The 19,678-nt window shown below is 35.6% G+C and overlaps 1 protein-coding gene across 3 annotated transcripts in view; it reads left to right on the top strand.

Annotated features, from left to right (window-relative positions):
• PLOD2 (procollagen-lysine,2-oxoglutarate 5-dioxygenase 2) overlaps window positions 1–19,678 on the top strand; it is a 97,576-nt gene that overhangs the window by 39,136 nt on the left and 38,762 nt on the right. For all 3 annotated transcript variants that reach the window (XM_054482612.2, XM_054482613.2, XM_054482614.2), the window contains exons 2-4: window positions 4,572–4,663; window positions 7,560–7,696; window positions 19,384–19,547. In XM_054482612.2, the coding sequence (XP_054338587.1) occupies window positions 4,572–4,663; window positions 7,560–7,696; window positions 19,384–19,547 (393 nt within the window). The remainder of the gene's footprint in view (window positions 1–4,571; window positions 4,664–7,559; window positions 7,697–19,383; window positions 19,548–19,678) is intronic.

The following is a 19,678-nucleotide window of genomic DNA, read 5'->3' as shown; positions in this document are numbered from 1 at the left end:
CGTGGTTTGTTTTTGAATAGAAAAATTGTGTCACCACTGAATATTGGTAAATTGTGTTCAGATATCAAGAGCTATTTGGAGAAAAAGATGACTCCAACTGCATTTTTTTTTTCTTCCAGAGCTTTGAGGACATAGCGTGTTTTGGCCTTTCTAAACAAATTGACTTCTTGATTCTTGGGGAAATTATGAAATTCATCTGATTTTTCAGACAGAGCAAAATATTCAGCCATTTAACAAATATTTATTAAATCTTACTGTAGTGATAGGCAGTTTGGAGGATTATGTAAAGATGATTACATAGTCTGCCACTGATTTTCATTTGGTAAGTGATTGTTCAAATCTACCACACTGTATAGATGCATCACCTGTTTCTTATTCATGGAAACTGTATTGATCTGTTGTCTACTAGAGTCCGAAGGTGGCAATAGAGGTTACGTTTGGCTACTGATGAACTTCCATTTGCTTGTTTTTTTAACATCATGGTGCCAGGTATCTTGCTGAAACGAAGAAAATGAGATAGCTGTTGCTGTTATAGATTGGTGGTATTAGTGGTTGGCAGGTGCCTGTTATTGAAGCACCATTCCTTAGTCATCTCATTTTATCATTCATTTGGCTTTTGGAGGGTGGATTGGAAAAGGTATTAATTATAGTTATATAAATTATAATATTGTTTGGTTAAAGAACTCTGTATATTTTATCTTTCCTTATCCTTAGATGTGTCAGTCTGCTAAAAGATTTACATTGCATAATTTTCTATATTTTTTTATTGGAAGTTTAGAGATTTTACATAAAGTTGTACTCTGTCTTTATAGGAATTCTATATTTTTAGTTATTTGATAACTTTCCATACTGTTTTCCATAGAGGTTGAAGTAATTTACATTCCCACAAGCAATGTGTAAGTGTTCCCTTTTCTTTGCATCCATGCCAACATCTGTTGTTTTTTGACCTGTTAACAGCCATTCTGACTGGTGTGAAATAGTATCTCATTGTGGTTTTGATTTTCACTTCTCTGATGATTATTGATGTTGAGCATTTGTTCATATATTTCTTGGCCATTCGTATTTCTTCTTTTGAGAAATATCTCTTCAGCCATCCCGGTACTGGGTATCTACTCAAAGGGAACAAAGTCATTATATAAAAAAGACGCCTATACTCATAAGTTTATTGCAGCACTATTCACAACAACAAAGTCATGGAACCAACCTAAAAGTCCATCAGTGGTTGACTGGATAAAGAAAATGTGATATATGTATATAGACCGTGGGATACGACACAGCTATAAAAAAGAATGAAATCATGTCATTTGCAGCAGGATGAATGGAGCTGGAGGCCATTATCCTATGTGAGCTAATTTGGAAAACCAAATACCACATGTTCTCACTTATAAGTGGGAGCTAAACAATGGGTACACATGGACATAAAGATGGAAAAAAAATAGACCTGGGGACTCCAAAAAGCGGGAGGTTGGGAGAGGGTTGAAAAGGGTTGAAAAGTTGCCTGTTGGTTATGGTGTTCACTATCTGGGTAATGGATATACTAGAAGCCAAATCCCCACCAATATGCAATCTACCTATGTAACAAACACGCACCTGTATCCTCTGAATCTAAAATGAAATTTAAATAAATAATAAAAACAAGAACTATTCAGCTGAGCTCATATTGCTGAACCATACAAAAATAAAGTTTTATGTTTTTTAACACTGAATTTTGTGTTTGTATGCAACAATGAGTAACTGAACGAGGGACTTGGAAAATATGTGTTGACTCAATAAGTGAACAAACAGATGGAAAAATAATAATTATAGGGATTTTTAAACATACAAAAAATGCAGTTTCAGTATTTATCACATATGGCCAGTCTTGTTTTAATCTATTTACCCCAATTAACTTGAAAACAGATTGCAGGCATGGTATCATTTGATTGGATATTACTTCAGTATGTGTCTCTAAATTATAAGGACTCTTTTTTAAAAAAAGTAAATGAAATTAGCATGCTAAAAAATTAACTAATTTCTCAACATCACCAAATATCTAATTAGTGTTCAAATTTCTCTAATTTTCTCACAAATGCTTTTTTATAGCTTTTACAAATCAGGTCCCAACTGAGGTCCATGACTAACATTTGTTTGAAATGTCTCTTATGTTAATATTCTATATGTTTCCCTATATTTCCCTTCCCTTTTGTGCCTTTTGCCATCGATTACGTAAATCATTTGTCCTATAGAATTTCTCATGTTCTGAATTTTATTGCTGACATCTCTTTCCTGTCACCATATCTTTGTCTCTTTATTTCTGGTAAATTTGTAGCATAAATGGTAGTGAAATCTGAAAAGTACGTGTCCAGCTTAGGTTACATTTTCTAACAGTAATACTTCATAAATGGTGAGATGGTTGAATTCTAGAATTGTTAAAAAAGCTTGTGGGTGATACATGTCAACACTATTTTTTTTTCTTTAACTTTGTTTCTTATCATAGTCATGATACTGAATAGCAACTTAGAGGAAACAGCTGTTCATGTGTAATATTACTAACCAGACCTTTCTTTAACAAAATTACGTATTTGTGATTTGGTTGAGGTTATTTATAAAGAGGAACAGTACTGAAACAGTAGGAGTTCTTATTTGGCATAGGATTGCTAGACATGGTCAGAGTACACATGATTAAGCTTTGCCTTCTGAGTCACTGGATTTGGTAACATTTTTGTCTACTCAAGGGTCTGGCCAACTTTACTTTTCCAATTAAGGATGATGAAATCCTTGCTGTTAACTTTATACTGGAATTGTAAGTGTGAAAATCCATCCAGTAAAAACTGAAACTTGTAGTTAATTCTTATGATTTATATAGAAAAATTTAAGAAATGTAACTTTAAATAGAGTAATTTTATTACAGATAGACTTTAAAAAGCTCTTTCTTCTTATAAAATAAAATGTGGTATTCCCTATTTTGAAATTTACTCTGAATAATGTTAAATTTTCATAATCAGTTAAGCTCTGTTTGAAACTTTATAAATGAAAACTTTTTTAAATAGTTAATTTTAAAAAGTATTCTTAAAATACATTTACTAGGGCCTCATCACCTAGGCTGGAGTGCAGCCGTGTGATCTTGGCTCACTACCATCTCCGCCTCCCGAGTTCAAGCGATTCTCCTGTCTCAGCCTCTTGAGTAGCTGGGATTACAAGCGTGTGCCACCATACCCGACTAGTTTTTGTATTTTTAGTAGAGATGAGGTTTCACCACGTTGACCAGGCTGGTCTCAAACTGCTGCTCTCAAGTGATCTGCTAACCTCGGCCTCCCAAAGTGCTGGGATTACAGGCATGAGCTACCATGCCTGGCCAAGAAATACCTTTTTCTTAGAAAAAACTCTAAGAATGTTGATGTTTATCTTCATGGAAATTATTTTTTTTTTGGTTGACTATTGAATGTTTGAATGTAGTATTTCTTTGTATATTGTACTTACTTATATTTTATTATAGTTTCTTTCAAAATTTTGACAGATAAATACATTGGTGCATCTGCTATAATTTTTAACCGAATCCTATAATGCATTATTGCCATGTTTGGTGATTGTTGCTTAGGGGATACTCAAAACCTGAATTTTTTCTTATAAATAGAGGGCAAGTGAGAAACAAATGATGTTACTCAGAGAATATTGAAAAGATGTTAGTTTTGCTTTCTTAACGTGTAGGTCCTTCTAAATCTCCTGTTAAAAAAAAAAAGTGTTCCAGCCCTTTTGGCATTTGTTGATGCACTTGTTTCTTTTGTGCATTTTCCAGCATATCTTTTCCTATTAAAAATAATCGTTATCTGTAGTAGCTTATGTGGGTGTTTTGAGACAATTCCTTAAATCTGTCTACTTCTACTAAAAAGAAGTGTTATGTTGGATTGAAAGTAGTAATTCATTATAAAATGGTAGCTAATAGTTGTATATTTACTAGGGCAGTGGTTATTTTGATTCCATTTATTCTTTAAAGAGAAACCAAAACACAATAAATAATGTTGTCGCTTATAAGAATTTTCATAAAAAAGCAATCCCGGATAGGAGAAAAAAATTTTGTTTTTAAATATTTGCTCCCAGTTGTCACAATTTATTTTAGAAAATTAGAATCAGATTTAATGATTGTATCTGTTTTTTTGTATATGTCATTATTTTGATGAATGTAATTTGCTGATCTCCTCACTGATGATGTCATAAATCAGGAATGATTTATAGATGATGGTGAAGTTTGTTGATTAGATAATGTCAGGGAATCTTAATCATGGATTATAAAAAATGTTCATTTTATGGAAGTTTTTGTCTGTTGAAATACTTTCTTGATGGCATGATTTTTCTTAATCATCAATGTACTTTTTTGCATTGAAATAATTGTCATTTGAAGGTTCGTCATTTGGCAGTAATACAACCAATTTGAGTCATCTATTTTTTCAACAGCTCTTTGTTTAGTCTTGTGTAGATCAGTAAACCAGAATATTCCCATGGGTTTAGTGAGGTCTCAATTACTGTAGTGAGTTGTAAAATGTGAGCATTTGATCTCTTGGTAAACCTTCTTTTGTTTCCTTTTGTCTTTGCAGATAAATTATTAGTCATAACTGTAGCAACAAAAGAAAGTGATGGATTCCATCGATTTATGCAGTCAGCCAAATATTTCAATTATACTGTGAAGGTATGGTATATCCTTTAACCTATGAAGATCCTGTAATGTATGCCTAAAGTATGTTTTTCACAACAGCACTAGAATCTGTAATCTTCACAAGGAAGATAGCATTTGGTTACATAATTGCTGTTAGTTCATGTAGTTTTTGGCTTTATTAATATTTCCTAACACAAAGAAATGGTGGTAAATGCTTGAGGTGAGGGGACAGCCAAAGTATTCTGATTTGATCATTACACATTATATGCCTGTATCAAAATATCACATGTACCCCATAAATATGCAACTATTATGCACCTGTAATAATTAAGATAAAATAATGCTGTGCCACTCAAACAATAATTTCTTAATTTTTGCCAATGCTTTGTATAAATATGTTCTATAAAACAGCAAAAAAAGTTAATACGTATTTGCATATATATATATAATTTCTTTCTGGCAGGTCATGTACAAATACAATGTAAATAAGATTTGGCAGGGATTTTTTTCACTGACTGCATAATTTTTTCTGTAGTGGGTTTTGCTATCATAGGATGATTCTTTGTTTACAGGGAATTAGAAACATAAATGTGAAGAGGGTGCCTTTTCTGTCTATTATTGAGAATTGCTTTTGTTTTTGCTTTTTTTGTTTGTTTGTTTGTTTTCATTTAGAGGAATTTGGGAGGATTGTTAATGTATTTTTAACCAAAGCATTTTAGAAAACTTATCTCCAGGTGAACATCTCATTGACAAGTGATCAGAGGAAACTTGGGGAAATTGATAGAACTATTACACTTAGCTATGAGAGGCCTGCCATTTTATTTACTTACTTGTTTTTTTTAATAGAAAGAAGGATCTGTCAGCCAAGTCTTTTCTACAAATAAGAGGAGAACAAGGAGATACCTAGGTAGGAACACAAAAAGCAAAAAACTTTTTTTTTAAAAAAGAAGAAAGATTACTTTTTGGAGAAAAACTGATCCATTTGAGTATGTAATATATTAAAAAGGTAGTTTTTATTAAATAACCACTGGAATACTAAGTATAGATGTAAATATAGAACAGCTAAGTGTTAATATAGAACAGCTAATAAACAGCTAAACTTTGCTGAAAAAGAGATGTAGTGGTAACAACTAGATGTTTAATATAGGATAAATGAAAAACATGTTAGAAATATGTTACTAAGATAGATGGAAAATGTAGTAGTATGCACTGATAGGAGACACTGTGGAAATAAAATTAAAATCAGGATAAAATAATGCTGAAATCTAGTTGGGGAATCATTAGGGTTCAGCCTGGAGAGAGAGTGGAATGTTTCTTACGTGCAAGGCACCTTGTAAGGAACTTTATATATGATATGCTGTTAAGTCACTATATGAACCATGTAAGGTAGATACTACTTTATTTCTGGATGAGGAAAGCTTGTCCCAAGGCAAATAACTATATAGAGTATAATATCAGATCTTGGACCCCATCCCCACTTAACTTACTGGAGTTTATGATCCTTTTGCTCTCTCCTCATGTAATGCAGTGGTTCCCAAAGCGTGGACCCCAGACCACCAACATCTGCATTGCCTGGCTACTGATTAGAAAGAAAAAATAATCAGGCTCCACCTCAGACGGACTGAATTACAAATCCTGGGAGTGATACCCTGAAGTCTGTGTTTGAACAAGGCTTCCATGAGATTCAGATGCACACTGAAATTTGACAACCACTAGTGTAGTGGAAAGAACATAGAGGGTGGTGCTTAACATGGTGTATTGCACAGAGTAGACTCTCAGATGTCATTGGGTCCAATGTTGCTTTAGGATTAGGGATTCCAGATGGGTTGTGGAACAAATCTCAGGGCCAGAGGAGACCAATTTTTAGAGAAAGTACTATTAATGCTTCTAGATTAGCCTAGTTTGAATCCAGATCCAAAACAGGTTGAGTTTTCTTGGGTTGTGTTTTTCCCGCAACCTGCCACATAGGAAGTGATAAGTTGTAACAAGACACTTGTGGCTGGGAGCCCCACAGGCTTTGCCGGCAAGATTTATCTCTGGCTCAGTATTAAGTAAAGTTAGAACTAGTGGTATTTATTATTAAATTTTATTTTATCCTTTTCTTGTGTGTTTATTTTTAATTTCATTCTCCATTAATTTCCCAGATGTCTTAGTAGATCATTATAATGGCAATTTCAGACTTTGTTTTGATGAAATGAAGAGAAAAGGTGTGTGTTGTGTGGGGGAAGGGACGTGTATTGTACTTTCTGTTCCCTTAGAGTCAGTGTGTCATAATGCATTTCCAATTCAGTGAGCAGCTGCTGAGGCTCAAGCAAATAGTGAAGAGAAAGGGTACAGGGTAATTAAAATTAAATTTAAATTAATCGTACTTAGGCAATATCTTGCACTGAAGAATCCTTATTAAGCTTTAGACAATTACATACGTTTAAGATGTATAAGGTAAAGAAGGTGATTTTTTTCTTGATGCCCTCTGCAATTCCCTGAAAAACCCATTTTTGTTCAGTAGGAAAATCACTTAAAGGCCTCTCATCAAGGAGCCACTCAGCTTCAATGTTGATCATAAAGATTTCCTGCCAGATTGAAAAAAAAGTGATATGGGAAATTTATTCATTTTTCTTCTTTATGGTCTAAACAAATAGGAATAAAATGATGCAATGTGAGAAATACTTTCTGGGTCTATTTCCTTGGATTAGACTCACAACTTTTGAGATGGTAAAAATTGAGAAGGGCATTTTGGGGATGGATAACATTGAAGAATTATGATCTGATTTAGGCACCTAGATTTTTTTTTCTAGAATCATGGTTTCATGAAACATTAGAAGAGTGGTTATGGTACAGTACTGTTCAAGTTGATGATGTCTTTAAGTTTTTCATAGTACTTTCATAATTTGAGTTTTGCTCAGGAATGAAATGTTGATTTTGTTTATAGGTCCTTGGTCAAGGAGAAGAATGGAGAGGTGGTGATGGAATTAATAGTATTGGAGGGGGCCAGAAAGTGAGATTAATGAAAGAAGTCATGGAACACTATGCTGATCAAGATGATCTGGTTGTCATCTTTACTGAATGGTAAGAGAAACAACCTGTGGATTTTAAAATCTATATTCAATTACTTTTTAAAGAGCTGATGTTTATGTTTGTAGATGATGTATTAAAATATGGTTGGGCACAGTGGCTCACGCCTGTAATCCTAGCACTTTGGGAAGCCTAGGCAGCTGGGTCACAAGGTCAGGAGTTCAAGACCAGCCTGGCCAAGATGGTGAAACCCCATCTCTACTAAAAATACAAAAAATTAGCCAGGCGTGGTGGCGGGTGCCTATAATCCCAGCTACTTTGGAGTCTGAGGCAGAGAATTGCTTGAATCCGGGAGGCAAGGTTGCAGTGAGCCGAGATTGCGCCACTGCACTCCATCCTGGCGACAGAGCGAGACTCCATTTCAAAAAAAAATTATTGACAAGGAATCATTGTTTTAAAAAGTAGATATTACTATTCTGTAGGTTGCCTGTTCACTCTGATGGTAGTTTCTTTTGCTGTGCAGAAGCTCTTTGGTTTAATTAGATCCCATTTGTGAATTTTGGCTTTTGTTGCCATGGCTTTTGGTGTTTTAGACATGAAGTCCTTGCCCATACCTATGTCCTGAATGGTATTGCCTAGTTTTTCTTCTAGGGCTTTTATGGTTTCAGGTCTAACATTTAAGTCTTTTTTATTTATTTATTTATTATTATTATACTTTAAGTTTTAGGGTACATGTGCACAATGTGCAGGTTAGTTACATATGTATACATGTGCCATGCTGGTGCACTGCACCCACTAACTCGTCATCTAGCATTAGGTATATCTCCCAATGCTGTCTCTCCCCCCTCCCCCCACCCCACAACAATCCCCAGAGTGTGATGTTCCCCTTCCTGTGTCCATGTGTTCTCACTGTTCAATTCCCACCTATGAGTGAGAATATGCGGTGTTTGGTTTTTTGTTCTTGCGATAGTTTACTGAGAATGATGATTTCCAATTTCATCCATGTCCCTACAAAGGACGTGAACTCATCCTTTTTTATGGCTGCATAGTATTCCATGGTGTATATGTGCCACATTTTCTTAGTCCAGTCTATCATTGTTGGATATTTAGGTTGGTTCCAAGTCTTTGCTATTGTGAATAATGCCGCAATAAACGTACGTGTGCATGTGTCTTTATAGCAGCACGATTTATAGTCCTTTGGGTATATACCCAGTAATGGGATGGCTGGGTCAAATGGTATTTCTAGTTCTAGATCCCTGAGGAATCGCCACACTAACTTCCACAATGGTTGAACTAGTTGACAGTCCCACCAACAATGTAAAAGTGTTCCTATTTCTCCACATCCTCTCCAGCACCTGTTGTTTCCTGACTTTTTAATGATTGCCATTCTAACTGGTGTGAGATGGTATCTCATTGTGGTTTTGATTTGCATTTCTCTGATGGTCAGTGATGATGAGCATTTTTTCATGTGTCTTTTGGCTGCATAAATGTCTTCTTTTGAGAAGTGTCTGTTCATGTCCTTCTCCCACTTTTTGATGGGGTTGTTTGTTTTTTTCTTGTAAATTTGTTTGAGTTCATTGTAGATTCTGCATATTAGCCCTTTGTCAGATGAGTAGGTTGCGAAAATTTTCTCACATTGTGTAGGTTGCCTGTTCACTCTGATGGTAGTTTCTTTTGCTGTGCAGAAGCTCTTTAGTTTAATTAGATCCCATTTGTCAATTTTGGCTTTTGTTGCCATTGCTTTTGGTGTTTTAGACATGAAGTCCTTGCCCATGCCTATGTCCTGAATGGCAATGCCTAGGTTTTCTTCTAGGGTTTTTATGGTTTTAGGTCTAACGTTTAAGTCTTTAATCCATCTTGAATTAATTTTTGTATAAGGTGTAAGGAAGGGATCCAGTTTCAGCTTTCTACATATGGCTAGCCAGTTTTCCCAGCACCATTTATTAAATAGGGAATCCTTTCCTCATTGCTTGTTTTTCTCAGGTTTGTCAAAGATCAGATAGTTGTAGATATGCGGCATTATTTCTGAGGGCTCTGTTCTGTTCCATTGACGTATATCTCTGTTTTGGTACCAGTACCATGCTGTTTTGGTTACTGTAGCCTTGTAGTATAGTTTGAAGTCAGGTAGTGTGATGCCTCCAGCTTTGTTCTTTTGGGTTAGGATTGACTTGTGATGCGGGCTCTTTTTTGGTTCCACATGAACTTTAAAGTAGTTTTTTCCAATTCTGTGAAGAAAGTCATTGGTAGCTTGATGGGGATGGCATTGAATCTGTAAATTACCTTGGGCAGTATAGCCATTTTCACGATATTGATTGTTCCTACCCATGAGCATGGAATGTTCTTCCATTTGTTTGTATCCTCTTTTATTTCATTGAGCAGTGGTTTGTAGTTCTCCTTGAAGAGGTCCTTCACGTCCCTTGTAAGTTGGATTCCTAGGTATTTTATTCTCTTTGAAGCAATTGTGAATGGGACATTTAAGTCTTTAATCCATCTTGAATTAATTTTTGTATAAGGTGTAAGGAAGGGATCCAGGTTCAGCTTTCTACATATGGCTAGCCAGTTTTCCCAGCACCATACAGAATGGGAGAAAATTTTTGCAATCTACTCATCTGACAGAGGGCTAATATCCAGAATCTACAATGAACTCAAACAAATTTACAAGAAAAAAACAACCCCATCAAAAAGTGAATGAAGGATGTGAACAGACATTTCTCAAACGAAGACATTTATGCAGCCAAAAGACACATGAAAAAATGCTCATCATCACTGGCCATCAGAGAAATGCAAATCAAAACCACAATGAGATACCATCTCACACCAGTTAGAATGGCAATCATTAAAAAGTCAGGAAACAACAGGTGCTGGAGAGGATGTGGAGAAATAGGAACACTTTTACATTGTTGGTGGGACTGTCAACTAGTTCAACCATTGTGGAAGTCAGTGTGGCGATTCCTCAGGGATCTAGAACTAGAAATACCATTTGACCCAGCCATCCATTACTGGGTATATACCCAAAGGACTATGAATCATGCTGCTATAAAGACACATGCACACGTATGTTTATTGCGGCACTATTCACAATAGCAAAGACTTGGAACCAAGCCAAACAATGATAGACTGGATTAAGAAAATGTGGCACATATACACCATGGAATACAATGCAGCCATAAAAATGGATGAGTTCATGTCCTTTGTTGGGACATGGATGAAGCTGGAGACCATCGTTCTCAGCAAACTATCGCAAGGACAAAAAACCAAACACTGCATGTTCTCACTCATAGGTGGGAATTGAACAGTGAGAACACATGGACACAGGAAGGGGAACATCACACACTGGGGCCTGTTGTGGGGTGGGAGGAGTTGGGAGGGATAGCATTAGGAGATACACCTAATGTTAAATGACGAATTACTGGGTGCAGCACACCAACATGGCACATGTATACATATGTAACTAACCTGCACGTTGTGCACATGTACCCTAATACTTGAAGTATAATAAAAAAAAGAGGCAAAAAAAGTAGTTATTACTAGTTACAAAACTATTGTATTAATCAGTTCTCGTGCTGCTACAAATTCCTTAGACTGCATAATTTATAAAGAAAAGAGGTTTAATTGGCTCACAATTTCACAGGCTGTACAGGAAACATGATGCTGGCCAGCTGCTTGGCTTCTGGAGAGGCCTCGGGAAACTTAGGATCATGGCAGAAGGCAAAGGAGGAATGAAGGTCTCACATGATTGGAGCAGGAGGAAGTGAGGGGAGGTGCTACATGCTTTTAAACAATCAGATCTCATGAGAACTCTGTAATGAGAACATCACTAGGGGGATGGTGCTAAACCATTAGAAACTGCCCTCATGATTCAATCACCTCCCACCCAACCCCACCTCCAGCACTGAGGGTTACATTTCAACATGAGATTTGGGTGGGGACGTTGATTCAAATTATATCAACTATGGTCTGACATGATGTAATACCATCAAAGATGATGAATTACCATAAACACTAATGAGAGAACATGGCAAGAGCTAACATTTTTGTGAAATTCATACTTCAGTCTTGAGTTAAGAATAAAGATCATAGTGAGCTTTACTATTGAGACGGGTAACTTAATGGATTCTGGTTAAACAGAAGAAAAAAGACCACTCAAAGTTATAAATACAAGTGAGACATAAGAAAGCCTGTGTTACTATGAAACAAGAACTTTTTTAATGTAAATGTATTTTGTGTAATATTTCCCTCTCCTAATTAAAATATCCACTCTTTTTTGCCATCTTCTTACAATTTTGTAATGACATCGAATTGTCATGAGTTATTAGTTACTACTTCCTTTCTTTTGTTTTCTGTATCTTATTTGTTTTTGTTATTGATTGCTCATTTTAAGTCCCCGTGAATTTTCCCCTCTAACTTAGGAAAGTCTTTTTACATATTTTTTCGCAATTTGAAAATATAAAGACACAAACTATTTACAGATGAAAATAAGAGTAATATTTTTATGCATTAGTATAAATAAGAAAGTTGTAAATTATGAAATGAAAATAGATATTAATATAATGAAGTCCCAGTGCCATACACACTTAAAAATTTTCAAAAGATACATAACACTTGCATCTGTAAAATTTTCCTGTTATATTTTACACAAAAAATTAAGTTCTGCTTGTGGTTACCTATTTTGCAAGATGAAGTATGGTAAGGCAAGTGTTAGCCATAGTGTACTGGGAATTTTTCTACAGCATTTGTTATTTTTTTTACACTTAGAAAAAGAATACCAAGTTCATTAAAATAGCTCTGTAGAATAAATATGAGTATGTTTTGGTTTAACATTACCATGGATTTCAAACAACCATATTAGTCAGCTTAAACTTGCCACATGTACATTTTCACTTTGGCTCTGAGGCAGATTCTCCTTGTAAGAGTTACTACATGTGAGTCAGAAATGATTTTACATCCTCAAGCTTCCTTTTGGGTTTTAGGAAGAACTTTTCTCTACCATCACTCTCGCATCACCATCCCCTACCTCCGGCCCCCTATCTAACATTTATCCTTGTGGACAACTGGTATAGTGAGGGACCTATTTTTTTCTCATGAGAAGAAGGACACTGTGAGATACCTAAAGCCTGCTTGAGGTTGAGTTTGTTGATTTAGATGATACTTTAGGACCCAGCTTGACAGAAAAGATAATAAAATTTTAATGGAAGACACAGTGTCTTCCAGGCACTGTTAGTGTTTGGGATATATCACAGAAACAAACAGATAAAATTCCTGACAACTCCTGTGAGAACAGCCAGCCAACTGAAAACATGGGTACCCACTCAGCCAAGTCATTGTCTAAGAGGAGTCATTAACATTTTCTCCATCATTACCTACCATGACTCCTGTGGAAAAAACCTAGGGGTCATGAGAAAGTAACCAGGAGGGTAAAGAGGGATGAGCAATTGAAGCCACATAAGAAATTTTTTTTAACCTTCTTATTTTTTAAAAACAACACTCTTTTTAAAAAGTTTATACAGAGTGATGAATGCAGTTGAAAATTGTAATCTAGGGCCCGGGAGAATGAATTAAACTGTTTGTAAATGGTTTGAAATATGATGCCCATTCTTAACTCAATTCCTAAACTCTTAATTAAGGTTAGCTCTGGTAAAGGGCCAGAATTCAGGATATATTCATTTTAATAAAGCAAAACATTCTTATTTTTTATGTGGTATTTTTAAGGACAATTCAACTGTTTTATGGAAGCATAGGTCACTATCATATGAAAATATACACAGATTTATATACTTAGTGGTTTAGATGAGCCTTTTAAGAAACACAGCTTTGTTATGGTATAATTTATATTACATGCCAATAAACATTTGTAAGTGTAAAATTCAGTGAATTTAATTAAATTTACAGAGTTGTGCAGTCATCCCCATTATTCAATTTTAGAATGTTTCCGATACCCCCTAATTATCCTGTATGCCATTTAGACATGCTAAAAAGCCTGAATTAATTTAGAAACAATTTTGTTGCATTCCTTCCATGGAATGTGTATTCTAAACTTACTTTTGGATGAACGTTTAAAATTAGAAACTGGCTCTTTATAATCTGTAGAGTAAGATTTATTATATTTAATTTAGATAAAAATAAATATTTGGCAAGGTTTTAGGTTATTCTCAGAACAAAAGGAAAACTGAAGATATCCATATATGAGTGAGACCATCTGATACTGTCTTTTTGTGCATGGCTTATATCATTAACCTAATAACCTCCAGTTCTAACCATTTTGTTGTTGCAAATAACAGGATTTCCTTCTTTTTTATGGGTGAATAATATTCTATTATGTATGTACTCCATATTTCGTTTATCCATTCATCTGTTGATATATACTTAGATTTGTTCCGTATATTTGCTATTATAAGTAGTGTTGCAGTTAACATGGAAGTATAGGTATCCTGTTGATATAGTTATTTTCTTTCCAACAGCACAACAAAAATACCCCATGATTATGTGGGATTTATCCCAGGAATGCCAGGATGGTTCAATATTTAGCTGTTAAAATTGTATTCATTTTATGCCAACGAACTCCCTTTCCCTCCCTCCAAAATTTACAAAATAATTTTAATCATTTTATTGTGATTTTATCATAATCTGTTGTGCAAGGTCAACTGGGTACGTGGGTGTTTTTAACTGTGTGTGTGTGTGTGTGTGTGTCTGTGTGTCTGTGTGTTTTGAGGGTGGGTGGTTAGGAGTGGATCCATAGTATTGGTTTGTGATGTTAATTATCTCTGGAAATACAGACATATGTTTCAGGTGAAGATATGATGAAAGAATTATCAGGTGTGAAGCTACTTCTGTGCTGCTAATAGTTTGGATGATTATAAATTTTTGCTGAAGTTTATGCCAATAATGATAAAGGATTGGGGCTAAATGACAAGGTTAGGGAACACTTCTGTTGCTTTCTTTTTTGGCTATATGGGAGCTTTTGCTTCTTGTTGAGACTAAAGATGATGGATTCTGTGGCTTGTACCACTGTCTGTTTTTGTAAAAAGTTTTATTGAAATGCAGCTGTGCTCATTTGTTTACATATTGTCTGTGGTGGCTTTTGCAACACAGTGACAGAGTTCAGTCACTGTGACAGACAATATGGTCATCAAGACCTAAAATATTTTCTGTAAAAGGCCAGAGAGTAAATATTTACTGACTTCTGCTTTAGGCCATAGTTGAGAACCATTGATACAATCTGGGAACTGGCACAGAATAATTTTTGAAATAGTTTGTCAGACAGTCTTATTTATGAGTGGGGAAGAGATGGGTAATGTGGAGGTCTCTAGGGTTTTAAAATTAATCTAGCCTTGTGCCTTCTCATGGGAGTGGAGAGGAATTGAATGCAAAATAAATTAAGTAGACAGAATCAATAGGATTAGGGAAAAGATTCCATGAGATAGTCCGTGGAAAGAGAGGAGTGAAGGGTGAATGAAAGATTTTCAACCTAGGTGAGTATGTGGTTGATGGTGTCACAGAAGTAGGGAACACAGAAGGACAAAAAGGAAAAACACTTAGGAAAATCTCAATCATCTATTGAGATAGAACACTGACATGTCTGGCAGGGGACTCAGTATGACCACATCAGGTAGAATCTTATGGTTTTTTCAGGACCCAGGCATACTTACCACAGTTATATGTGGAAAATTTTATTTTCTTCATATGTAGATGGACTCAATTTCTGTGAGAATATTTTTATGACCTGTGTATCAGGGGAACCACCCCCAATATTTCAACGTAGGTTCTTTCCTATTTCCCTAAGTGTTGGCCGGTCTGAGAAATAAAGGGAAAGAATACAAAAGAGAGAAATTTTAAAGCTGGATATCTGGGGGAGACATCACATGTCGGTAGGTTCCATGATGCCCCACAAGCCACAAAACCAGCAAGTTTTTGTTAGTGATTTTCAAAGGGGAGGGAGTGTACGAATAGGGTGTGGGTCACAGAGATCACATGCTTCATAAGGCAATAAAATATCACAAGGCAAATGGGGGGAAAGTGAGATCACAGGACCGGGGTGAAATTAAAATTGCTAATGAAATTTCAGGCACTCATTGTCACTGATAACGTCTTATCAGGAGACAGGGTTTGAGCGCAGACAACTGGTCTGACTAAAATTTGCTAGGCAGGAATTTCCTCGTCCTAATAGGCCTGGGAGTGCTACGGCAGACCCGGGCTTATTTCATCCCTTATCTACAACTGTGTAAAACAGACATTCCTTGAGTGGCCATTTTAGAGACCTCCACCTGGGAAAGCATTCTCTTTCTCAGGGCTGTTCCTTACTGAGAAAAAGAATTCAGCGATATTTCTCCTATTCGCTTTTGTAAGAAGAGAAATATGGCTCTGTTCCGCCTGGCTCTCAGGCAGTCAGACCTGATGGTTATCTCCCTTGTTCCTTGAACATCACTGTTACCCTGTTCTTTTTTCAAGGTGCCCAGATTTCATATTGTTTAAACACACATGCTTTACTAACGATTTGTGAAGTTAATGCAATCATCACAGGGTCCTAAGGCTATGTACATCCTCAGCTTACGAAGATGATGGGATTAAGAGATTAAAGTAAAGACAGGCATAGGAAATCACAAGAGTATTGATTAGGGAAGTGATAAATGTCCATGAAATCTTCACAATTTTTGTTCAGAGATTGCAGTAAAGACAGGCGTAAGAAATTATAAAAGTATTAATTTGAGGAAGTAATAAATGTCCATGAAATCTTCACAATTTATGTTCTTCTGCCATGGCTTCAGCTGGTCCCTCTGTTCGGGGTCCCTGACTTCCCGAAACACCTGTGTGCATTTTTTTAAATTTGACAATTTGACTTTTTGCAGCCAAAATAAATTTAAGTAGGAAACCTTCCTTGCCCTTTGAGAAGTTTTAAATAAGTTCAAATAACTTTTCTAAAGTATTTAAACACAGAAATAGCAGTGCTACTAGAATGAGATAGGAAAGGTTTCAGCAATGTGAAATTTTTCTTCAAAGGCAATTATGTGATAACTTTTGTCTTGACTTTTTGCTTTAAGATACTTGTGTTTTGTTATAAAGATAATGCAGGCTTATAAAACACTAAATTATAAAAGTTACCATAACTCCTTTTCAAACAACTGACATTTATTAATAGTTTGAGCTATACTATTTATATAATCTGTATCCATCATTAGGGTTTCAAAGACAAAAAATATTCACTCACATCCCGAAAGTGCATTTATAACTTTTTTTAATTTTTAAATTTTATTTTTATTTTACTTTAAGTTCTGGGATATATGTGCAGAACGTGCAGGTTTGTTACATAGGTATACATGTGCCATGGTGGTTTGCTGCACCTATTACCCCATCATCTAGAGTTTTTTGTTGTTGTTGTTGTTGTTTTTGAGACCAAGTCTCACTCTGTTGCCAGGCTGGAGTGCAGTGGTGCGATCTCAGCTCACTGCAACCTCCACCTCCCGGGTTCAAGCAATTCTCCTGCCTTAGCCTCCCAAGTAGCTGGGATTACAGGCGCACATTACCAGGCCCAGCTAATTTTTGTATTTTTAGTAGAGATGGGTTTTCACTATGTTGGCCAGGATGGTCTTGATCTCTTGACCTCATGATCCGCCTGCCTTGGCCTCCCAAAGTGCTGGGATTACAGGCGTGAGCCACTGTGCCCGGCCTCATCTGCGTTTTAAGCCCTGCATGAATTAGGTATTTGTCCTAATGCTCTCCCTCTCCTTGCCTCCTGCCCACCGACAGACTCCACCGTGTGATGTTCCCCTCTCTATGTCCATGTGTTCTCATTGTTCAACTCCCACTTATGAGTGAGAACACGCGGTGTTTGGTTTTCTGTTTCTGTGTTAGTTTGCTGAGAATTATGGGATTCCACCTTCATCCATGTCCCTGCAAAGGACATGAACTCATTCTTTTTGAGGCTGAATAGTATTCCATGTTGTATATGTGTCACATTTTCTTTTTCCAGTTTATCATTGATGGGCATTTGGGTTGGTTCCAAGTCTTTGCTATTGTAAATAATGCTGCAATAAACATATGTGTGCATGTAACTTTATAGAAGAATGATTTGTAATTGTTTGGGTATATACCCAGCAATGGGATTGCTGGGTCAAATGGCATTTCTGATTCTAGATCCTTGAGGAATTGCCACACTGTATGCATGCTGCTACCTGCAAAATTTCAGACTCAGTTTAGTCGGAGTCTCCAATCATAAGATGCTCTGACATCACAAGCTATTTTTCCCCATCTCCAGGCAATGCACAAAGGGTCTGTTTATCACTTGCATGGTAGTCGCTGTTTCAGAGACTTTGGTTTATTTGCCTCGCTTCTCCTGGCCCAATTACCCATAAAACTGGTCTTATTTCCCAGTCTTCATTATAAAAAAAAAAAAATTATCAACAACTTATAGTCTTGAGGAAAATACCACTGTTAAATCGGGTTGAGGAAATCAGTTGTACTTAGCAGAAAAAGTAAAGTGTTATGTTTTGTAATGTGAGATTAATCAGTTTTTTTTAAATAAACAGGGCAAAGTTTGAGGTTTCAGTCAGAAAAATTTTATTGTAACTTAAAGTTCAGTTTCAAAAGTACAAGTATTTGGCTAAAAATAAAATTATTTTAACCTACAGATTTGTAAAAACTTTGAAGTGAGTTTTCGTCTGTCTCTCCCTTCACTCTAGTCCCTTTCATGTTAATTTTTAACTTTGTTCAGTGTTTACAGTGTGCCAGGAGTTACTTTTAATTTTTTTAAATTATAACTTGAGGATATAGATACTACTTTTCCCTCCATTTTATACTTTACACTTAAGTGTAAAGAGGTTAAGTGACTTGTCCTAAGGTTATTCTCATATCAAGTGGCAGAGGTGGGATTAGAAACCCACCTGGCAGACTGCAAATTGTATGCTGTGAGTGGCTTTACAATTATGCTGTTAGCTACCTGGGATGGTAAGTCATTAATTTATCATCATTGGAAACCTTTGGTCTTAAGGTGCACTGATGTAAAAAAAAAAGTAAAATAATTTGTGATTGTAATGAATAAAGAACTTATTGCAGAGTAGAAAAATTTTAGATAGTGGCTGTTATACTTCACATTTTGTTAAGTCATTGTGATTCTGTGAATGAACCATGAGGAAGAAAGTCATCAGAAAAATCAATGAAATTATAGATATTAAATTATAGTGTCAGTTTTTACAAAAATTTTCCCTCAAGTGTATTGAGCTTTAAAAACCTGCAGTTGTCTGAACACACTTATTTTAAGATTCCATGCTAAACAGTCATTCAAATATTAAACATACATTGATGACATTTAGCAGTTAAACACATTTTTTCAAAAATAATTCTTCAGAAACTGTAATGGACTGGTACAAATTTACTTGAAATATTAGGCAGTTATGGCAACTTCCGTAAATGACTCTATCTGTATTATTAAGTTATTCAACAAGTAACTGCATTTCTAACATTTCAATACTGTTTTAGAATTTCAATTTGGGAATAAGTGATTATTGAAAAAAAAATTAAGGCTAACACTAAAAAAGCTGACTTTTATTTGGACTTCATTTGCTAATGTAATGTAAACTAATAATTCAATACAATTCATATAATTTAAGTTGAGAGAAATTTTGTTTGGTGTTCTGTGTAAATAGTTGGCACAGGTATAGATTCTGACTTTTGTTAGAGAACTTTTCATGGTTTATGTGTCTAGATTCTGACAAGTGTATTTTAAAACACATTTTTTCCTCATTGAACAGCTTTGATGTCATATTTGCTGGTGGTCCAGAAGAAGTTCTAAAAAAATTCCAAAAGGCAAACCACAAAGTGGTCTTTGCAGCAGATGGAATTCTGTGGCCAGATAAAAGACTAGCAGACAAGTATCCTGTTGTGCACATTGGGAAACGCTATCTGAATTCAGGAGGTGAGTTAGATACTGGAAGAAAAGTTTAATGCAAGTTATAAAGACTAATGAAACAACCGTTTTTGCAGATGTAGTAACTTTAGATGAAGTTTTAAATAACCCTTATCTTATTATTCGTATATTGACAAAGC

Source organism: Pongo pygmaeus, chromosome 2, assembly GCF_028885625.2.
Source record: "Pongo pygmaeus isolate AG05252 chromosome 2, NHGRI_mPonPyg2-v2.0_pri, whole genome shotgun sequence".
NCBI lineage: Eukaryota > Metazoa > Chordata > Mammalia > Primates > Hominidae > Pongo > Pongo pygmaeus.
The sequence above is the reverse complement of the archived record's forward strand: the minus strand, read 5'-3'. Positions and strand labels throughout refer to the sequence as shown.